Source organism: Syngnathus scovelli, chromosome 7 (genome assembly GCF_024217435.2).
Source record: "Syngnathus scovelli strain Florida chromosome 7, RoL_Ssco_1.2, whole genome shotgun sequence".
NCBI classification, from domain to species: domain Eukaryota; kingdom Metazoa; phylum Chordata; class Actinopteri; order Syngnathiformes; family Syngnathidae; genus Syngnathus; species Syngnathus scovelli.
In genome coordinates this window covers 8985894-9002546 of record NC_090853.1, presented here as the reverse complement: position 1 = coordinate 9002546, position 16653 = coordinate 8985894, and the positions used below count along the sequence as shown (strand labels likewise).

Genomic DNA, 16653 nt, shown 5'->3' with positions numbered 1-16653 from the left:
GGGCTGACTGCATTGCAGCTGCTTTTAACCATTTAATTTACCGGAAAGCAAAGCAAAATCGAAGCGATTCATTTTCCCGTGTATTTTGTGTATTGCATGGGCTCACTTTGGTTTAGTTGTAACATATTCCAGCTGTCTGAGAATTTTGTGATTGCTTTGGAATCAAGAGTTCTAGACACCAGGCAATGTTTTCATCATTTCACATTTTAAATACATAAACCATAAAGTCTCCATCCATCCATCCATCCATCCATCCATCCATCCATCCATCCATCCATCCATCCATCCATCCATCCATCCATCCATCCATCCATCCATCCATCCATCCATCCATCCATCCATCCATCCATCCATCCATCCATCCATCAGTGCTGTTCTCAAAATATTCATCAGTGAAGTGACGTGATTTTCTAAGAATGATGTAGAAGTGATTCCTTTGTTCACATACCCTACATACCCACAAACCCCAAGTGTGGGCATTGCAAAAATGTAAGTAAGTAATTCCCCTAGCTGGAGTTTTGAGTTTTTCCTTGCCCTCTTGGGAGTTTAAGATCAGGGGGTGTTTGAGAATATCTTTCGTTCTTCACATGTCCTGAGTGTTGTTGTTAGTCACCTAAATGTTGAACAGAGGCTGTGATTTACCGAAGTCAAATTCCTTGTTTGGCACGCTCAAACATGGCGAATAAAAAACTCTTGAATCTTGAATCTTGAATCTTGAAAATCAGAATACAATTAGTTCTAGATTAGGTATGGACTGATGACATATGCCATTTGAATATCCATACCCAATTTTAATTTTATGCACGATATTTATGTTGTGTTTATTAGCATGTGTGAAATTTGCCTCAGCATGAGCTATGGTGCGTTTGCGGCTCGCTCGGTAGTGACAGTGCTGAGTCATCATTCATGTCCTATTCTTGCATGCATGCAGTGATGTCAAGCTGTTACATTTAAGAGGCTCATGGGCTTACCTGGGATAAGGGTCAACAAAGGTGGAATCATTTTGCGACTGTGAGAACTGTTTCTGTGCATATAAACTGGAATTATCTTGACAATTCAATCAGAAAATATATGAAAATATAACATATGACATATTGGTATTTAAATTTACCATGTCTGAATTTAACATTTCTTTTATGTCTTCAATATTTGTAAAATCACAAGTCATGTCTACTTTGTAGATATGTTCATTTAGAAACAGAACATTCTTGTTCATGTTTTATGATGAATACTGTTTTTGTAACGTTTGTCACCATGGCAACCATTTTATGCTCATTTGTCAGGTGCCCGCCTCATCAGTTGAGGCGGAGTCTTTTCACAAGCATCCTAAAAGACTGACGCAGTCAAAATCGGCAGCCATCCGCAGGGGACCGTGACTCATGAAGGGAGAGTCCTTCATTATTTTTAATTACCCCCACTCCTCTTTGGGTTCCAATTCATTTAATAAGCAGGAGCTGCTGGTGTGAGAGCAATTAAAGCACAGTTCAAGTGTTTCCTGTGTAGCTCCCAGCTCTTTGAGCAAGATATTTTCAAAGGTGTGAATTTCTTGCCTCATGCACGGGGATGTAGCTCAGTGGTAGAGCGCATGCTTCGCATGTATGAGGTCCTGGGTTCAATCCCCAGCATCTCCATTTTACATTACAGGCATGTGGTTAAGGGAGTGCTACATCCACGTTAAAGACCATCTCTACAAAGACACTGATAACCCAAATTGCCCTACAATTAATTCCTAACGCAGCTTTAAGATGGTGTGTACACTTATGCAACCACTTGACTTCAGTAAAATTTTTCTTCCCTTGTCAAAAACACTTCTAAAATGACGGTTACACTCCTGGGTATAGGCAATGACTTAACAGGAATTAAAAATTCTTAATGATTATAGTTTGTCTTCACATGATCCTTCTTCCATGTTCTTTCAGCATAAAAAAAAATAAATAATGTTAGTTAACCACAGCAAAATGTCAAAACAATGAACATTTTCACAGCATTTTACTCTGATAATTGACAAAGAAAAAACAGTTTGACAAACTTTGCTTAGATACAATACACTGTTGTGATGACATCAGAGTTTTTGAGTGTGTTAGATGATAAGAAAAAGTAAAGGCCTTGTTGGAGCTCCAGCTGCACCATAAAAAAAAAAAGCTTTTGGACTAGACTAAGGTCTGCTGTCAATCCTCTTAGGATGCTCCTCAGTGAAAATGGATTAGCGGGTTACACGTATACGTTTTGGCCCACGGTCACTTTGGAGGATTGGATTGAATGAGCATGTGTCTGGCAATGTTCTCATAATATAATACACCCAATACAATTCTGTCAGTATTTTAAGGTGTTTTTTGCTTTCAACCGGGATTTTGGATTACCTGTTTTTTGAAATTCCAACATGAGTGCAGAGGAGCACAGTTGTTTGTTGTCATCCAGATCCACCTCATGAAGGCAAAGTAGTTAAAGCCAGTGGCTGCGGGGCGTAAGTAACTCTCCAGGGTGCTGAAGTTGTCTCCAAACAGCTTCCTGGTCTCCCCACCTGTCACTTGGCAGCCTGGCGGTTCAGGCGCAATGACTCGGCTCCCAGCTCACTCAGGGCAAACAGGTAAGCTTGCGAGGATGGTGAGGTGACGCCTGGACTGCAAAGGTGCCCTGATGACTTAAAAAGCGAAGCTAGGTGAGTTATATTACTTTATTAATTTTAATTGTGCTTCAAAGGTGAGCATTCTTAAAATATATGCTTACTTTTCAGATGACTACTCTGCAGTGAACCTAAAACGTCACTACCTCAAATTTACAGCCAGGACAATGCAACATTTTCAACCGCTATGGGAGTCCAACCATCCATTTGGGCCTTTAATTAAAAGCAGGCATACTTTACTGACGCCGTCTTTGTACAACCTTCTCATATGGGTCCTCCTTGGATTGTTGACGTTCCCTTGCTGTGTCCGCTGTTTGGTATTCAAAGTGGGCGTCCTGGGGCCTTGGAACTGTGACCCGGTGTTCTACAAGACGCTGCCGGCCGCCGCGGCAAGACTTGCTGTAAGCAGGATAAACGAGGACCTCAGTTTGAATTTGGGCCTGGAGATCGACTTTGTCATCCTGCAGGAGCCTTGCGAAACTTCCAAAGCTTTGACTGAATTCATACAATACGAAAATATGGCGGATGCGTTTGTGGGCCCCACTAATCCTGGATACTGTACCGCAGCATCACTGCTGGCAAAGAACTGGGACAAGGCCATCTTCTCCCACGGGTGTGTCAATTTTGAGCTGGACCGCATTACGGGATACCCGACCTTTTCCAGGACAGTGCCGTTTCCCTCCGAGGTACTTTTCATGGTGTTGAAACACTTTCGGTGGGCTAACATCGTGGTGGTGTCATCCAATGAAGACATCTGGATGGACACAGCGGAGAGAGTGGCTGCTGCCATGAGGAAGAAGGGGCTTCCCGTTGCCTTGGTTACGTCTGTGGGTATCAACGAGAGCCAAGTTGAGAGCACACTGAGGAAGATCCAAGACGCAGGGGAAATAAGAGGTGAGGGGGCTGATAATCTTGTCAAATGTTTTCCCGGAAGAATGGGAGCGGCTTTAGCTGCAACTGCGGATCAACTTCACATTCTACTCAATTTTTAGTCCATGTAGGCCATAGGTGTCAAACCCAAAGGCTCGGGGGCCAGATACGGCCCACCATATCATTTTAATTGGCCTAATTGTGCATCGACTTCATGTGTCAATACCAAAATTGCAAATTGTCTTCACTTTTAAAAAACACAGATATTGCAAGCAATTTTTATTACCATTCGTCTTTTTAAAATATTTGAACAGATTTACTAGTTTCTGATTTCAAAGCATCAGTTTGTTGTGTAGCCTATATTGTATATAATATAAGGCGTTGATAGTCATAATGGTCCTCCGAAGTGACTGAACACTTCTGCCTGGATAAAATGACCTAACATAGAATTCCCTGTGTGTGTACCAGTGATCGTCATGTGCATGCACTCTGTGCTGCTCGGAGGAGAGCAGCAGGCTACTTTCCTCGTCAAAGCCCAACAAATGGGTTTGACTTCGGGCAAGTACGTTTTCGTGCCCTACGACGCCCTGTACTACAGCTTGCCCTACAACGTCCCCTACTTTCCGCTGCAAAACAACCGCAAGCTGAGTGAGGCCTATGACGCCGTGCTCACAATCACAATAATCTCAGACCCGGTTTCCTTCAACGAGGCGTACACACGGGCCCAAGAGAGCGGGGAAGTGAGGCTGACTGTGGCTGCCGAGAAGGTAGGAATAAGCTAAGAAGCATAATCGAAATAAAAATGGCATACAGGGTGGGGAATCACATGATCTAGATTAGAATATTCTGGCCTGGACTTTCTCATACTAACAGTATCTGCATTGTATTGCAGGTGAATCCACTATTCGGCACAATCTATAACAGCGTTTATCTCCTTGCCAACTCCATCCACAAGACCAGGAGAGCCGGAATGCCTCTGTCAGGCTCAAACCTGGCCTTCTTTACCAAAAACATATCCTTCGACGGCTTCAACCAGAAGGTCCTGGTCGATAATAGAGGTGAACTCAAAACCAGCTACATCATCCTGGACACCAGCGACGCCGGCAGTCAGCTGTACCCAACCTACGTGGTGGATGTTACGTCCGGGCGGCTTCGGTTTGCCGGGAGGTCTATTAGTTTCCCAGGAGGGTCTCCTCCACCATCCGATTCCAGCTGCTGGTTTGTTAGGAGTGCTCTCTGCAAAGGAGGTAAGGGATTTTGCTTGAAGGTATTCATTAGAGCCTCTATCTATCACTAACTTGTTATGCAGACGTGGAGGTCACCTACATCCTGGTGGTATTTGGAGTAATCTTGGCTCTGGCTGTAATTGGGCTTCTGATCAGTTTATACATCAGGTAAAGGTCTCCACTGCTAATTTACTGAACTGGTGTAATCATGTCTCCTATAATCAAATGACTTTGTCATTTTTTGTGGATGTAATTGACAGGAGAAGACTCCAGCAAATCCAACTGGTCAAAGGCCCAAATCGGATCCTGCTGACTTTAGAGGATCTTACGTTCATCAACCTTCAGATTAGCAAGAGGGTGAGTGTCCATGTTGCATCCCACGCTCTTGTATGGGCAGAATTTGAGATTACAAAGGAGAAAGACTGCTCGGAAGTCTCGAAGCTTTCCATTGGAAGTGTTGCAACAGGAAATTTGTGATAATACATAATATTCTACATAATATGATATGATATGATATGATATGATATTTTATAAAAAAGAAGAGCACTATACGTATGAATTGATCTCATGTCTACCTCACAGTTCTGATGTTCGGGGTATGAATCTCGACGTGTTGGGTTATTTGAAGACTCTAAAATATTCATAGTTTTGAATTTGAGTGTGAAATGTGTTAGTCATATGTGTCAATCTTATTTACTGTTTCCATGTCTTGTCATTATTCGACAACATTTTTTATTTGATTTCATGCACAGAAAATCACTTTAGAGGATATGAGTGAGTCCAGGAGTGTTGTGGAAGAGAAATCAGCTGACCGCTCACATTCAGTGAACAGTATGCACACAGCGACGCATGAGACCACCAATGTTGCCGTTTTTGAGGTAAAGAACAGTGAACTAAACCAAAGCCCCTCGCATTTTAACATGTACTTCAACACAAAACAATAGCTCGATGATGAATCAATCAGTTATAACAACATTTCAATATTAGCGCTATAACATTTAACATGTGACCTCTCCTCCAGGGTGACTGGGTGTGGCTAAAGAAATTTGAGGATGGCCAGTTTAAGGAGGTGAAACAAAGTGGCACAAGGATTTTTACCAAGGTCAGCGTGATTAAGTGTTACATTTATTCATAAATAGGCACAGAGTTAAGTTATAATCCAAATGTTGTTTAGCAAACTATTGCATTGGTACTTGTAATAGACTATTGTGTGCCTTCTGCAATGTTCAACTGTTGATCAAATCATATTGGTAAAAATGTGTTAATGGCCAGATTTGTGTTTGTTAGTCCATTAGTAAATTAGTCGATTACTTCCTGGTTTGTTTTGGTGCCCCACATTTGTGTTTATTTGTCCCTCCATATTAGTTAGCAAGCCACTTCTTGCTTTGTCGATAGTCTACATTTGTGTCCAAGTGACTATTTAATTCTGTACATTCTATTAATTCATGTTATTATTAAATGTTTTTATAATGTATAATACTGCAAAGTATTGTTTTCCTTCTAGAAAAAACACATTGTTAAAATGTTTGTTGGGCTTTTTGCAGGGAGGCTGGAACGGATTAGTGGTATTTCCATTCGTTTCAATGGGCACAGATGTTTTACGATATATCAGTATTTTGAGTGACGAACGTGGTCACAGAATGAATTAAAGTCATATCTCAAGGCACTATTATATTGATGGATCTTACTTAATGAACCTTTGAGTCATTGAAAAAAAGAGTTATAACCTCTGCACAGATTTCATGAAATTCAGTTGTGTGGTTTTTGCAATCAAAACAATAACAAGGTAATCAAACCTGTTGTCCCTATCAGATGAAAGACTTGAGAAATGAGAACGTGAATCTTTTCCTGGGCTTCTTCACGGAGAGCTCCATGTTTGCCGTGGTGACGGAGCACTGCTCCAGGGGAAGTCTGCAGGACCTGCTTAAGAACGAGGACGTCAAATTAGACTGGATGTTCAAATCCTCGCTTTTACTTGACCTCATCAAGGTAAACGCCAATCCTCCAGCACGCTGCCTTACACGTCACGCTTTATTAAGTCTAGCACACTGGAGTCACATTCCCAGAGAAAACATGGTGCTTCTCACATTAATCTATACTTCCTGAAGAGACAGTACAACAACATTCCTTATGTTTTGTTCCACATTTGTTGTATTTCCTTCTTGAACGTGACCAAGCTAATCACAATGTCATCATTCTTAATGACAAAGGTTGAAGTTTCACAACTTCTGTGATGTTTTACTAACGTGTGTAAAAATCTGTTCCTGCTGTGTAATGTATTTAATGTACCTTCACTTATATTTAAAAAAAAAAAAAAAAGGTGGTGCAATTTAAGTACAGGAGTTTGATAAATTTTTGATACAGACTTCAAAATGATGCTTGTATGCAAAGTTTCTACATTGTAATAAAAAAGACACATTGTGCTCGCAGGGTATGAAATACCTCCACCATCGAGATTTCCCACACGGCCGGCTAAAATCTCGAAACTGTGTGGTGGACGGGCGCTTTGTTCTCAAGATCACAGACTATGGCTTTAATGAGCTGCTAGAATCTCAAAAGGCTCCTTTCAAACCACCACCACCTGAAGGTATCCTGTCTCCCACAATCATCACAAAATAAGAGTTTGTTACAAAATGCAACTTATTTCGCACTTCATTTCCCTCTGCTTCAATCAGAACTTTTTTGGACTGCTCCTGAATTCCTGAGGGATCTCCCAAGTTCCCGTAAAGGCACCTACAAGGGGGACGTATACAGTTTTTCCATTATTCTCCAAGAGGTGGTGGTTCGAGGACTACCGTATTGCATGCTGGGCCTACCACCCGAAGGTGTGTTTTGACAGTTCCATTTTTGTTTTTGGACTTTAATTAAAAATGGTAAATGATAAAAACAGTTATATGTCATGAATTCTGCCAAGCAACAAGCAAGTGGAGGGGCCAAGCCAAAGTGGTTCCTTAATTTACAACTGTAATTCATTCCATGATCAAGTCCACAATTCCAAATATTGTTCCTTTGTTGTCTAACCTGTCTGATATTTATATTCTTGTTCTATAATTCTTTAGAGATCATTCGAAAGGTTAAGAAACCCCCTCCAATGTGTCGGCCCACCGTAGCTCCCGACCAGGCTCCTCTGGAATGTATCCAGCTGATGAAGCAGTGCTGGAGTGAGCTTCCAGAAAGAAGACCCAACTTTGATGAGATTTTTGACAGGGTTTGTTTGGGATTTTAGTAAGGTTAGCATTTTCTCTGCTTTCCTACATAATTGTTTCTTTCTCGTGTAGTTCAAAATCATCAACAAGGGTAAGAAGACCAACATCATCGACTCCATGTTGAGGATGTTGGAGCAGTACAGCTCCAATCTGGAGGACCTCATCCGAGAGCGAACGGAGGAGCTGGAGGTGGAGAAGCAAAGGACAGAGAAACTGCTCTCTGAGATGCTTCCACCGTCAGTTGGCACACACCTACATGTAAACTTTTGAACTTTTTCAAAACCAGCTGATCATCCTCTGCATCCATCAGCTCGGTGGCCGAGGCGCTGAAAACAGGCGCCACAGTGGAGCCGGAGTACTTCGACCAGGTGACCATCTACTTCAGTGACATAGTGGGGTTCACCACCATCTCGTCGCTCAGCGACCCCATCGAGGTGGTTGACCTTCTCAACGACCTTTACACTCTGTTTGATGCTGTGCTCAGCAACCACGATGTCTACAAGGTATTTTCCATATTTTCAAGATACAGTAAGCACGATGAACCCTCTGTTTATTGTCTTAGAGGATAATCATGATTTAGTAAAAATAGCTAACTAGCAGATGCGTTATTCAGGTGGAAACCATCGGTGATGCTTACATGGTGGCATCGGGCTTGCCGAAGAGAAACGGCAACAAGCATGCCGCGGAAGTGGCCAACATGTCTCTGAACATCCTCAGCTCGGTGGGAACCTTCCGGATGCGCCATATGCCCGACGTTCCTGTCAGGATACGAATCGGGATCCACTCAGGTACTTCATCCATGTGGATGGCTTTTGGATCAGCATGAAATTGAATGACCGGAAAATAAATGGCTATGCAATATTCTTCTGAAAATACTAATCTACCAAAATTCAAATTGTGAAGAAGTCTATCAGGTCCAATTTAGTGTTTAATTTTCAAGCCTATATTTCAATCAAATGAGCATCATAAATTTGTGTCTTCCCAGGGCCATGCGTCGCTGGAGTGGTGGGCCTGACTATGCCTCGCTACTGCCTGTTTGGAGACACCGTCAACACCGCCTCCAGAATGGAATCCACCAGCCTGCGTGCGTTTACAGTATTGCATTTTGAATTCTTTCCCTTATCGTTTAACTCTCAATCATCTTCTCTCAGCTTACAGAATCCACGTAAACTTGAGCACTGTAAACATCCTCCGCTCTCTCAAGGAAGGTTATAAAATAGAAGTCAGGGGCAAGACAGAGCTGAAGGTAAGATTGATTTGTAAGATCAACATTGGGAATCATTATTATCTGTGTAAAACAGTGCTCTTTGTTACCAGGGGAAAGGCATCGAAGAGACGTACTGGCTCGTAGGGAAGTCTGACTTTTCAAAGCCTTTGCCAAAACCGCCAGAGATCAAACCGGGGTAAGAGAACTTTCATCATTCTTGTGTATATTAAATATATTTTCTATATTTTTGATCCAAACTCGCGCAAACTGCACTTGTGCTATCTTAGTGAAGACAATCACGGCCTGAACCCCAAAGACATAGCCACCTACAAGAGAAAGAAGGCCGAAAAAAAGTCTTGACCCGCAGGTAGACGCCTCGCACGGCAGCCGGTGTTGTGCTGTCCTGTGGAAAACATTGGCATGCTTTAATGTGAACGCCGTTGATTTCCAAGTCTTCCTTTGTGATCTTTTCTTCTTAATCTCTTGATCTTATCAACTTCTGCCCATAAGCAGATTGTGGAAATCCCTCCTTGTGTAGTGAGTAGTTAACTCTCATGGCATTGTATTTAACATTTGTGTTGTGTTTGCTATTGGGGTGTCTTGTGGTGCGCTTCTTAAATTGAAATACGTCGTGACTGCTTGTTATTAATTCCAAGCTTTGTCTTTTATTAGTGTCAACTGGCAGGAGATGGTGACGGATGAGATCAAGAGCCTTTTTCGCAAGGCCAACAGGCCAGTGGACAAGCAAAAAATGAGCGTAAAAGAAGGAAAGATGTGAAAGGAATGAAGTCATAGCACAGATTCCTTCTGGGAAAAGGAGAAGCGGGTCAGAGGACGTAAAATCGGTACCCGGGCTTTCTTCCCGTGGCTTAACGCAGACTCCTTTAAGAGGATTGTCCATCGACTGGCTAATCCACCTGCAGCCGACACAGCGGAACACGATGGTGCTAATGTAATGAGACTGGTCCTGTGACCTGCCTGCCTGCTGCTGCCAGTAGACCAGGGACTGATCTTTAGTCAAAGATGTATGCACTCTTACTTGCTGCACTCACTGGCCACTGAGGGGGTCACCAAAATGATACAAAGATGGGATGTTCCCGGATGCCTCATTTAAAATAAGATTTGTATTGTCTGTGTTAGCTTTGACATGAATGCTCTTAATAGGGGACTTAGCCGACAGGATATTGCACAATGATAAGTCCTAAAATATAAAGGCTACTTTTTCTATACTGTAGTATAGAAATTAATATAAAAAAATAATAATTCTTGGAGGGCATAATGATGCTACAAAATTAATAATGAAAAAGTGAGCATCAATAATGGAGAAAAAAACAATAAAAATTAAAAATATATATATATAATTTGCTCTTGGTAATTGCTATGATTATTTACACAATTATATGCACCCACTGTGTTTGTTAATTTTAATTTAGTTTAACCCTAGTTTAAATCTACCGTGATACCGTAAATCTACAGAAATTGTCTTTTCCCTGTAATGTGATCGTAAATATGTCTTGTAAATTTGACACATCATAGAGAAGTGCCAAGTCACCGAGTAACTACACTTAAATGTCAAACTAATAAATCTATGAAAAATTCGACAATAATTTAACTATCATTATGCTCCTTCCTCGGTGACACTGGGTAAGGTCTTGACAGATGTGGGAGAACAGAAAGTCAAAGAAAAACAGCGAACGAGAATTTCATTAAAATATTTTGGTACTAAAATTTGCTTATTTACACTTTTGTCAGTTGTCTCCATGCAATGGTTAGACAGTCTGATTCACAATTCAAAGGTTCAGGGTTTGAATCTTGACTCCAACCTTCCTGTGTGGAGCTTGCATGTCCTCTCCATGTGTAAACTGAATACTAAATTTTCCATACTTGTGAATGCATGTGAATTGTTGTTTGTCAAAACTTGCTCTCTGATCTGCAGCATTCCTAGTGAGGACAAGCGCTACAAAAGATGAAGAATCATCATAAAACTGTACTACAGCACCACCTGGTGGGCTTCACTCAGTCCAGGAAAAAAAATCGTGTTTTATAAATCGGCTAAATTCTAGTTCATGAAGGCATTAGCTAATATATTTTATCCAAGTGATTTTCAATCATTTGTTTTATATTCGGTTTTAATTTTTAAAAATTACTGCAATGATATAACTTCATTAATCCAAAGGCAGTTATCTAATGATTACATTTTCTTTATTGCGCTTGATTTATATAAAAGTGGGTTGCAACCACGTGACAATAGGAAAATGTGGTTCCCAGGGTGACAATTGTTGATAACCACCGGCTCCAATTGTTTATGTTTCAATTCTTATTCTGACAATGTTCATAATTATTAATGAGCCAAACACTTTTTATATGTTGTTAACGTTCTTGTAAAGCAACACAACAGTGCAATATCATACTCTACTTGAGCAGATGTAGGCGTGTTACATTTTTCACTTGTTTTTCTGTTCCACACTGATGTAACAAAACTTAGAACATTAACTCCATAATGTTAATGAACAGACAGGGAGCTAAAAATTACAATGTGCCTCCAGAATGAGTTTCCAGCTCACCATGAGGACACTACACTCCAGTTTCAACCCAGCCTCTCCTTTGTGCAGGTTATCCCTCCAAAGACTTTTATTTAGTCTAGCAATGGTTGAACAAGTCAAGCCTGACATTCTTGGGATAGCTGACTGCGACAGATAAGCCCCGGGGTCACATCGCCTGTTCATCCCAAACATAGTGGAACATTTGTGATGCCTTCTCTGTTGGAGCAAAAATTAACAAGTCACACATTTATCATTTTTTTTAAGTTTTATTGAAAAACAACACTTGTTCATAGTCACATAATTCCAACAGCATTTCTGTGGACAACAACAAACAGGGTGAATGTGCTGAGCATAAATTAAAACCAAAGATGTAACAGGCAGGCTAGTGGAATTCAGTGCAGGCAGAAAGAGAAGTGACAAGTTGCTGATTTTTAAAAACCACTGTCAAACAAGAGAAATGACAAGTTGTTGAGTTTTAGAAAGCACTGTCTTATGATGTTAAAGATAGTACGAGCACCATCGTTTGACCTATGCTGTCAATAGCAGGTTGCGGAGGAAATAGGTCACATTTAATATAAGCAAGAAAAATCTTAATGAAGCTCACATTTGGAAAACAATATTCAAATAAAGGAATGTGTCTCAAAAGTTCAGCTATTTAGTCCACAGTTTGCTTTAATGGAACGTGCTCCTGAGGTTACACTGGACTTTAAAAAACGCACAAAAACAGTTTTCTTGACATATTTTCACAAAAATATACCTACCCACCAAAATTAACATTATAGCTCGTCACGCATCTTGTCTCCATTGGGTCGAACCACACGGCCGATGTACAGGATGGACTTGGTCTTGTTGTCCTTCACCAGGAAAATGAAGGGGTGGTCCACGTAGAAAAGCTTAGGGTCCCTCAGCTTGCCGGAGCTGAAGATGCTGGTGTCAAACGGGTTGCCTTCCGTGTTCAGCTCCAGAGCCGACGCGTGGAAGAAGTCCGAGAGGTACAGGTCCTTCTTTCCGGAGATGTTGGACAGGTCTGCCTTGGCCTTGTCCACCGCCTCGGTCAGGCCGAGTTCAGCCAGATGTTTCTAAAGAGAGAAACAGAGACAAAGGCATTCAATAGAGCGTAAACGGATGATCTTCCAGCAGGACAGTAGTTTAGCAGGTATCACATCTGCCTTATAGTTTCAATTTGGCTAGAGTTTGCATGCTCTTCATTATGGGGAGTAGGAATCAAATGGCAAAAATATCAAAAATCTGCAGATGATTGACACATTACATTATACCATATTACAATTGTTCATAGATGCCAAAAAAATGAGAAAATTGCTACAAATGGCAAATATACGTGGGTTTCCCTATCTTACCTGCAGGTTGTGGCTAACTTCCAAAGAGACTTTAGGCAGCGAGATGGCCACAGCCCTGTTCTCCATCTTGCTGAGCCAAGTGTCAACCTGCTCCTTTGTCAGCATTTTTTCCAGACGTGCCAGGGGCTCCAGATGGTAGGGCATGATGAGGATCATAGAAGCCTGCTTCTGGCCCAGAGGCATGTCCAGAATATAGACGTTGTTCTGCTTGTCTTCATAGTAGTCATATAGACCTGAGGAGGAGCAGGACAGAGTGGTCGGAGGACTTGTCTTCAAACCACAACACTGTAAAAGAAACAATGGAGTAACCGTACCTGTGCGGTGCATCATGGGAATCCCAACAGTGAAGGAGCGAGTGACCAAGAAACCACGGTTGTCCACCATACTTTCGTGGAACTTCTGATCCCAGTGAGCTGTAAGAGAAAACACAGACTGCTTGGAATTGAACTCTTCAGACTTTCCATTTTGCATAATCATGCAGTATATATATATTTTTATTCTTCACATCCCACTAGAGGGAGCCAGTCAAACACACTTTCATAATCACTGCCAGTATACTCACGTTTGAAGAACATAGCGTTGACAATCATGGCTCCATCTGTGTTCACCACATCCTTGGTGATCTCGGGAAGCTTGCCGCCCGTCGACTTGGACGCCCACTCGTTGATGGAGTTCAATGCGCTCCGCTTGTCGCGGAAGTTAATTTTGGAATGGTCGTAATTGTAATGCTTCTTGCTGGTCTTCACAAAGTTGTCAGCGAAGGCCACCGAGCTGGGCCCGTAGAGGCGGTTGTTGATTGTCCATGTGGTGTTGCGCGTTTTGGCATCACTCACCTGTGGATTAGTTCAAATCTTGGCTCAAGTGTTTGTCTAAACACTTAATTGTCAACACATATTAAAGTCCCCTGCAGTTAACTGATATTTGACATTTTCAACGTTATCTAGTGGTGAACTAATATATTGCAATGACTTAAACTCAAAGTGCATGCTTTCTGAAGAAGGCACACTACGGTGACTCAGATAAACCAAACTTCAAAAGCCTACAATTGATTTGTGACAAAAATCTACACACTGTCCCTTTAAGATACCGCGTACTACTGGTCATACCTCCGAGAGCAGCTCTGAGAGACCTTCATGCAGATGCTCATCCTTGAGTTTGTCTGCATGCAGCAAAGATTTGGCCTGCGAGGCAGTTGTCGATTTACCGCCGAGGGCAACCATTCCCAGTGAGGAGGCCAGCACCACCGGCGAGATCAGGATATTTTCCATGTCTTTTACCTTTGCCATGTTGTGGTAGAGGCTGTGGAGAAAAAGAAAGATGGGATTGTTATTTAACATGCAGATGAGATAGGATTCAAATTGTGTCCACTTACTTAAATGCCAGGTTGGCAGTGTTGTCGGCCAGTGAGGTAGCATGGCCGCTCAGCTTCTTCTCTGCAGAGGCCGCCAAAGCCAGCAGGCAAATAGCTACGAGGTTGCTCACCCACATCCTGTGTGTCTGCTAAAGTAGCGGTAATAGCCTGCAACAAACAGCATCCCGGTTTAGTTTGCGTGTAAATCCAATCCTGTGTCTTTTATGGGGGGGGGGGATTGTGCCAGTGTGAGGCGAGGTCAGTAGGATGGCTTCCATCGAGCAGACATGTTGCTCGCCACGTCAGCAGCAGGATATGGAACTAACGCCCACTCAGTACTCACACCAAGATGTAATCCGATACCTCTGTCTCAGTTCTGTCTTATGTATGATGTTAAACATTTGTTTGCAGAGGAAATATTTTTTTAAAAACCCTAAGGTCTAACCCCCCCCAATATTAAGGACAGACATCTTTTAAGACTTCCTTTTCTCCATTGTGAATAGGATGCAGGATGTCTCGGTTCCGGAAAAATTGAGAAACTGCAGAAATGAGATGACATTGCTTTCACACACATTTTTTTTTTTTTTATGAATATATATACCTTGAGATGTTTTGATGTCTGTGATTTTCATTCTGAAAGACAAGAGTTGTATGTAGTAATCCCCATAGAGTTGGCAGTAAATCATGACGTTTGACTGCCTTTGACTGACTTCAAAATTTACTTTTTCCTCATGGATTTTTGTTTTTAATAGCTGTGCCACATTTGTGCATTTCCATTTCAAAAGGGCAACTGAGACCCTGATGCATTTAAGATTCATAGTCTGATTTTTTTTTTCTTCTCAAGATTGGAGCATCGTAATCACATTGATTGCTGTGAATAGTTTCATTTCACAATTGAATAGAGTATTATACAATGGAATAGAGTATAATAGAGGAAACCTCAACAACCAAAAGAGCAATGGCAAACAATTCCAAAAACGGACAAATGAGGTGCTGTGATTTTAAAGCAGTCAAGCAAAGCTGCAAGCCTTTGCAATCCATCCTTCAAACTAAAGTGTGTTATTTTCTTTTGCTTACCTAGAAAAGTGCTGCGGAGTTTCTCTCAGCTGTGTCCTGCGGATTGGTTCAGATCAGACGAACACACCCTCTATATATGCGCAGAAAAAAGGAACTTTCTAGAAGTGGGAATGGGATATTCAAATGATTTGGTCGGGACCGTGGTACGCGGTACATCCCCCTTTGGAATGTCGACGTGGCCATCTGACCTGGGTTCAGTTCTGCAACTTTTAGCGAGGAAAAGTCAGGAAAAAAACTGATTCTGGGCTAGTTGGCTTTTGTTGGACAGAACTACTTTTAAACCTCTTCTAAGTCTTAATCCACCTTGCTGACTCAATCTTTAACTTTTGTTTCGTCATATTTAAAATCGACTATTGAATATTTAAATATAAACTTAGTCACTATTATGCATGAAAAAAACTTTTGTTGGACAGAACTACTTTTAAACCTCTTCTAGGTCTTAATCCACCTTGCTGACTCAATCTTTAACTTTTGTTTCGTCATATTTAAAATCGACTATTGAGTATTTAAATATAAACTTAGTCACTATTATGCATGAAAAAAACTTTTGTTGGACAGAACTACTTTTAAACCTCTTCTAGGTCTTAATCCACCTTGCTGACTCAATCTTTAACTTTTGTTTCGTCATATTTAAAATCGACTATTGAGTATTTAAATATAAACTTAGTCACTATTATGCATGAAAAAAACTTGCAAACTGATCATGTATTTCGCCATTTTTTTCTTAAAACTGCTGTAAACTCCCTCGAGGTTTTTGTGAACGTACGTATAAAATACTTAGTGAAAAGAAGAAGAAGAAGAAAAAAAGCCGCATCCCTGATCAACCAAATTATTTTACTTTTCACTGGGACGTGAATGTTTTCCTTGTAGTTGCGCTCCAAAGATTTAAAAGCCCTTCCCCCACCAGTGCCACGTCAATCCAACTCCGCTGGATGCAGGGCAGAAAGATGAGGGATATCGAGATTACATAATTTGCTTTGATTCAAATGATCTCGTACCTTCTGCACACCGAAATTAATCAACTAAGTCTGAATAATTTAAATGGGACAAAAACAGCGAAAGTTTTCCTAAACAGTAAAGAATTCCTTGAATCTCTCAACACCAAATTTCCTCCTTTGCAGCCCTCGGTTAATAGTTAGCAAAAATATTTCATACTCACTAACGTAATTCTGAGTTCTCAACTTTTTGCACC

The 16653-nt window shown here is 41.3% G+C and overlaps 2 protein-coding genes and 1 non-coding gene across 4 annotated transcripts; 2 read left to right on the top strand and 1 right to left on the bottom strand.

Moving 5' to 3' along the window:
• Positions 1-1559: 1559 nt before the first annotated feature.
• On the top strand, positions 1560-1631 carry trnaa-cgc (transfer RNA alanine (anticodon CGC)). The gene has a single exon. It is a non-coding gene; the product is annotated as a tRNA-Ala (tRNA).
• A 571-nt stretch (positions 1632-2202) lies between these two features.
• gucy2f (guanylate cyclase 2F, retinal) lies at positions 2203-12147 on the top strand. Its single transcript, XM_049726872.2, has 19 exons — positions 2203-2659; positions 2735-3517; positions 3962-4260; positions 4386-4740; positions 4803-4887; positions 4980-5076; positions 5472-5597; positions 5741-5821; positions 6532-6708; positions 7150-7306; positions 7395-7544; positions 7779-7927; positions 7998-8161; positions 8236-8428; positions 8539-8713; positions 8911-9009; positions 9077-9171; positions 9243-9328; positions 9805-12147. Exons 2-19 carry the CDS (start codon positions 2791-2793, stop codon positions 9908-9910), a joined length of 3321 nt encoding a protein of 1106 aa, XP_049582829.1. The 5' UTR covers positions 2203-2659; positions 2735-2790; the 3' UTR covers positions 9911-12147.
• A 182-nt stretch (positions 12148-12329) lies between these two features.
• On the bottom strand, positions 12330-15550 carry serpinh1b (serpin peptidase inhibitor, clade H (heat shock protein 47), member 1b). Of its 2 annotated transcripts, XM_049726878.2 has the most exons (8): positions 15462-15549; positions 14986-15017; positions 14406-14552; positions 14140-14332; positions 13596-13866; positions 13348-13446; positions 13034-13266; positions 12330-12754 (listed from the first exon to the last, which is right to left on the bottom strand). In XM_049726878.2, exons 3-8 carry the CDS (start codon positions 14519-14521, stop codon positions 12452-12454), a joined length of 1215 nt encoding a protein of 404 aa, XP_049582835.1. In that variant the 5' UTR covers positions 14522-14552; positions 14986-15017; positions 15462-15549; the 3' UTR covers positions 12330-12451. The 2 variants fall into 2 exon arrangements, with proteins under 2 accessions (XP_049582835.1, XP_049582836.1); XM_049726879.2 differs by lacking the exon at positions 14986-15017 and having other exon boundaries at positions 15462-15550.
• Positions 15551-16653: the final 1103 nt, after the last annotated feature.

Bases quoted from the DNA above. Each gene is read 5' to 3' on its own strand.
- serpinh1b (XM_049726879.2), bottom strand. From the start codon at position 14,521: ATGTGGGTGAGCAACCTCGTAGCTATTTGCCTGCTGGCTTTGGCGGCC. The intron at 14,333-14,405 runs GTAAGTGGACAC...TTTTCTCCACAG, and splicing joins ACTGCCAACCTGGCATTTAA to CCTCTACCACAACATGGCAA. The intron at 13,447-13,595 runs GTGAGTATACTG...TTTCTCTTACAG, and splicing joins CAACGCTATGTTCTTCAAAC to CTCACTGGGATCAGAAGTTC.
- gucy2f (XM_049726872.2), top strand. From the start codon at position 2,791: ATGCAACATTTTCAACCGCTATGGGAGTCCAACCATCCATTTGGGCCT. The intron at 4,261-4,385 runs GTAGGAATAAGC...ATTGTATTGCAG, and splicing joins TGACTGTGGCTGCCGAGAAG to GTGAATCCACTATTCGGCAC. The intron at 4,741-4,802 runs GTAAGGGATTTT...CTTGTTATGCAG, and splicing joins GAGTGCTCTCTGCAAAGGAG to ACGTGGAGGTCACCTACATC.